This window comes from Leptinotarsa decemlineata, unplaced genomic scaffold (genome assembly GCF_025532065.1).
Source record: "Leptinotarsa decemlineata unplaced genomic scaffold, Ldec_3_MD MMD2_P_RNA_scaffold_5, whole genome shotgun sequence".
NCBI lineage: Eukaryota > Metazoa > Arthropoda > Insecta > Coleoptera > Chrysomelidae > Leptinotarsa > Leptinotarsa decemlineata.
The window spans coordinates 12186350-12191489 of record NW_027412532.1 but is presented as its reverse complement, the minus strand read 5'-3'; the positions used below and the strand labels follow the sequence as shown (position 1 = coordinate 12191489).

General features: G+C 36.4%; 1 protein-coding gene across 1 annotated transcript; it reads right to left on the bottom strand.

Moving 5' to 3' along the window:
- Positions 1-244: 244 nt before the first annotated feature.
- Positions 245-1732, bottom strand: LOC141479967 (uncharacterized). The gene is made up of 3 exons (XM_074169552.1): positions 1224-1732; positions 943-1164; positions 245-886 (listed from the first exon to the last, which is right to left on the bottom strand). The coding sequence occupies exons 1-3, from the start codon at positions 1392-1394 to the stop codon at positions 683-685; spliced, it is 597 nt and encodes a 198-aa protein (XP_074025653.1). The 5' UTR covers positions 1395-1732; the 3' UTR covers positions 245-682.
- Positions 1733-5140: the final 3408 nt, after the last annotated feature.

Genomic DNA, 5140 nt, shown 5'->3' with positions numbered 1-5140 from the left:
ACGAACAAACTTCTGCCAATGGTTTCCTGAAAATGTGAGTGAAAATCCATTATTAGCGATCGAACTTCATAATAATGAATTATCTGTCACTACGAAATATAGAAAATATATATTTATTTCTGACCGGGATATTATAAGCTTATATCGTCATAGTTACGCTATCAATAAAGAGGGTCATAACTCCCTTGGGACATTATAGATTTTATAATTCCCTCTACCTTTCACAAGTAAAAATAAATAGAAATGAAAACTGAACCATATTTTATTTATTCACGTCATTACAAATAATAAATGTACAATTTTGAAATGTTCCCTGAAAATTACTTCCGCCACTGGAAACAATTTCTTCTTTTGTATGGCTGGAGCTTCTGTTCACTACAGTCGAGGTACCTGCCTCTTCTGATGACAAAGTAGACAACATACGCGCCGTTTTATTTCTCAATTCGATGCTATCCTCCAAATACCCCTCCGCCACCGTGGAACTTTTCCAACCTCCGTGTCTTTTTAAGTTAGTCATAGTTGCTCCTGCATTGGCTAGAGCAGTAGCAGAAGTGCGACGAAGGCAATGTCCCGTATAGGAAGATGAGTTTGGCAATCCTAAATACATTGCGATTTTGCTGGGGATTTTCCCAAACATGTTTTTTTCCAATTGGCTGAGATGTACATTTATTTTATCGGAAGCTCAAAAAAAATCGTTCAATACCTTTAGGACGCAAAGACATATAAAGTCTTTTTCATCCACAACTGTAAATTTCTTCGATACACCAGTTTTACTTTCCGGTACGTTCACTACCATAACGGAATCCCGGTCCTCTATATCCGATATCTTCATATTCAAAAGTTCCTGACTTCTGCATCCTCCAAAATAACCCATAATCAAAACAACCTATAACAAAAAAAGGAAATGAATACACACAAAAAGGAAAATAAGAAAAAAATTACCTTATGCAATAAATGAATATCATTAGGAGCGTTCTTTAGGAATCTGATAACATCTTCAGGAGATAAAACAGCAGACTTTTTCGGCTTATAACTCTTACTCTTCCGTTTCAAAAAAGCCTGTAGTTCATTGAACTTGGTGATATCTCGTTTCTCATGTATAGTCACCATCGATTTTAGCATTGACCATTTAGTCCATAAAGAATTCGGACTATACGTTTCTGACTGAAACGAATAAACACAATTACTACCAAATCTACCGAAAAACATAGAAAATTCCTTACCAGTTCTTGAAAATATGCCAGAAATACAGTTTCAGTGACATCTTTTGGCATAACATTTTTCCGTGTCAGCCAGTCCAGATATATCTTGTATTCTTTTTGGTATACGGCTTCACTTTTCGATGGAATTAATGATTCTCTTGCTTGTTCAGCTTTTTTCAAAATATCCTCCATTATATTTGGGGTAGAAAACACGTTTTCACCGCAAACACAGCTTGATAACAAAGTTCTGTTTATAAACAAGTAACATAGCAACAACCTAGCAACAAGAAAACTCTACTATAATCAACGGTACCTGATTCAAATATACCGGGAAGGTAATGAATTGGTACATTTTTCCGTTTCAAAAATGAACAAAATTTTATTGAAATCGGTCAGAAATAAAATTATCTATGTACCACGGGAATTAATGAGCCTTAATAACCTCAGGCAATTGCTGTCCCTCGGGCCAGAGGCCCTCGGGACGCAAACTTTGCCATCAGTAATTAAGGCCCTCCTAATTCCCTTGATACATAAATAACTATTATGTTCATTCAAAAAAAAATTAGAATACTTTATGAAATAGAATCATATTTTTCAACGGTATTTATCCATTATGACATATCCAATCCCTCCTGACTGATTGGTAAAAACTACTTTGAATTCACGCAGTTACTTATTAGAGTGAACTGGAAGTTTGGGTGTATTAAGTTCTCAATTAATACTAATTTTATCAGATTGTGAAAGCTAAAAATGCCTAAAAAGGTCGATGAAAACCCTTCAATATATTATTCTCCTCTTCTCATCGTCATCAGTTATGAATTGTTGTTACTCACTCCAGCATTCAATCTTGTCACATTCTTATACCAAACTTTAGGGAAATTCGTGACCAACGGAAGGGACTATCAATATATTTTTGACAAGTCCCCAGTTTCAACCGCATGGAAATTCCCACTCTGTATTAGTTCGGACTGAATTTCCATTCTTGGCATAACTAAATAGTAATATTAATAATATCACGCATACCTACAGTTCCTCTCGTACGCATTATGGGAAAATTTCTCGCATAACTCCAAGTCATTCCTCTGATTCTTGTCCTGCAATCGATACAAAACAATTTGAACTCACAAAGTCTTCAGTGAGGGACCCCGACAATGAAAAAAGTGTCAGTGATTAATATTTGATATTCACGGCCAAAATCATAAGCCGTGAAGAGTGGAAGACAGATAGATCGATCACCAAACATGGAACGGGAGCTGGAATATACTGAGCGGATAGAAATCTAAACTACAGCTATCCGCTAGGACTATACACATCCGTCTTTCAGGCGGAAGTGTATGCTATCTTGCACTGTGCTAGGATTATTAAATTGAGAACTCAAAGAAATGAGCGGATCAATATTTTTACAGACAGCAAGAGCGCACTAGGGGCTCTGACAAACCCGAAGGTGACATCAAAACTGGTCTGGGAATGCCATGAAGAACTGAATGAACATGCAAACAGGAACAAATTAACTTTGTTCTGGGTGGCAGGGCATTCAGGAATCACAGGTAATGATAAAGCGAATGAATGCGCTAGACGCGGATCATCAACTTAGGTCCTGAACCAGCTCTGGGGCTACCAAAATCATTGGTACGAAACCAGATTAGGACATGGACCAAGAAGAAGCACACAGAGTACTGGACAAAAGTACCTGGCAACAAACACAGTAGAACCTTCATTAGGGAACCGTCCGAGAAAAGAACCGAATAACTACTTCAATATAGTAGGGATCGGCTAAGAATAATTACAGGGTTACTAACCAGTCATTGTCCGCTTAGAGGACAGCTGAATAAAATGGGGCTGTACAACGGAGACATCAGCTGCAGATTATGCAACAAAGGGATAGAAACAGCTCTACACATCTTATGCGAATGTGAGGCATTGAATCACAGGAGGCAGGCAATATATGGACGTAAGAAATTACGTCCAGAAGAATATGACGAACATCCAACACGGAACCTGTACAAACTAGTACAGGGAATGAGACTGATGGAATGGGTGTCATGAGAAGATGGGAGAATAAACGCAATAAGAGGCTGCAGTGTTTTCTGGAGACTTGGACTAAATGGACAAGTCAGACAGCTCCCAAGGTACAAAAATAACCATTTAATATTGCGTTTCATCAGTTTCTATTCAAAATATTCAACCATTTCTCACTGTTTTTTGGGTATATACCCTTTCACAACCTGGAAAATGAACCGGGATAAATCAATAGAAAATCTGCTGAAATGTAATAAAGAATAAAGGGAACAGCTCAATATCAACAAGGCGTCTGATGAAGTGCCAGTTTTCATACCTAAAAAGTGCGCAAATGAACTCGCACCAGTATTTTGCAGACTTTTCAACCTGTTTTACAAGAAACGGGTTCTTCTTATTGAAATATTACTCGTGTTCAGCCTATTCCCGAAAAGGGCAAGAAAAATCTTCCTAATAACTATAGACCAGTCGCTTTTCTATCAGAGATATCAAAAATCATAAAGCACCATAAACAGGCTATCATAATAGTATATTGTGTAACAAGTGCGTGAAATCGACTTTTTTACACAAGCGTGGAATTTGCGACACGAGCCCTCAGGCGAGTGTCGCAAACAACGCGAGTGTAAAAAAGTCTTCACGCACATGTTCCATACTTTTTCTACGACCATACAGAGAACATCAAGCACCATTAGTTTGAAGAGCTTTATTGAATTTCAGAATAATTAGTAAGTACCTATATTATAAAATTAACAATTAATTCTTACACTGAGATCATTATTTTTGGTTTTCATTCTGATGTGGAATAATAATGATTATTAATAGTAATATTGGAACCTGTGACCATTCCAAAACTTACACCTGCAGCATTTGATTTTTCTATTAGTGTGTTTCTTGACTTGGAAGTTGAGATGATAGAAGTAGTGGCGATAGGGGCTGAGAAAATTTGATTTTGAGGCGATAAAATTTTATTTACCACATCAATTTCCTGAGTAACTGAGTTTTCTATATAATGCTCTGCTACTGCAGAGGATTTCCAACCTCCATGTTTTTTTAAGGTAAGCAAATCGCCTCCAGCTTCTACTAATAACGTGGCGGATGACCGCCTAAAACAGTGGCCTGTATATTGTTCAGCATGAGGTAAATTTAGGTATTTTGCGATTACCGAAGGAACTTTACCAGTTTTATTTATACCAACGATCTGGCAGGTACATTTTCCACCTTGATAATTAATAAATAATTTTTTTTCTGCGTATTTTTGCGGACGGAGTGCCGTATATTTTCGGTATAATTCAAGATGTTCCGTGATGATAAATTTTCTTGAGATTTTGGTTTTTGTATCATGGACGTTTACTATGAGTATTGTACCTAAATCTTCAATATCATCTAATTTCAGTTCATCTCTTCTAAGAGCTCCAGCAAGTCCAAATATTAGTATAACCTAAAAGAAAAAGAAATTACAATATAGAAACTAAAAAAAGATTATGGCTGTCAGAAATCGAACCCAGGTCCTTGGGCGCGCGAGGCCGACGCACTACCGCTGAACCATTCGTATTTACAAATATATGTGTGAAAACGCGATTCTCATCGCCCAATTTAAAATAATTTAGAAGATCATAGTTAGATATCATATTAACATAGTTTTAGATAATATATCTGATTTGGCCAACTATACTTATTAGGATCTGCTTAATTTATAGATATTATTTTCTATTTATTTAATACTACTGTGAGACATTAAACTTACCTTGGTCAATAAAAATTTTTCGTCAGGAGCTTCTTGTATAAACTTCAGTATTTGTTCTTTCTCCAAAACTCTGGATTTTTTGGGAACGTATCCCTCACTCTTCCTATTTAAAAAAGCGCGTACCTTAGGATAGTCAATATTTATGTTTTTTTTAATGCTGATGGTACTTTTTAGCATT

Excerpts from the sequence above, each read along its gene's own strand:
- LOC141479967 (XM_074169552.1), bottom strand. The coding sequence starts at position 1,394 with ATGGAGGATATTTTGAAAAAAGCTGAACAAGCAAGAGAATCATTAATT. Across the intron at positions 1,165-1,223 it reads TGGCATATTTTCAAGAACTG|TCAGAAACGTATAGTCCGAA; the intron begins GTAAGGAATTTT and ends TATTCGTTTCAG. Across the intron at positions 887-942 it reads ATATTCATTTATTGCATAAG|GTTGTTTTGATTATGGGTTA; the intron begins GTAATTTTTTTC and ends TTTTTGTTATAG.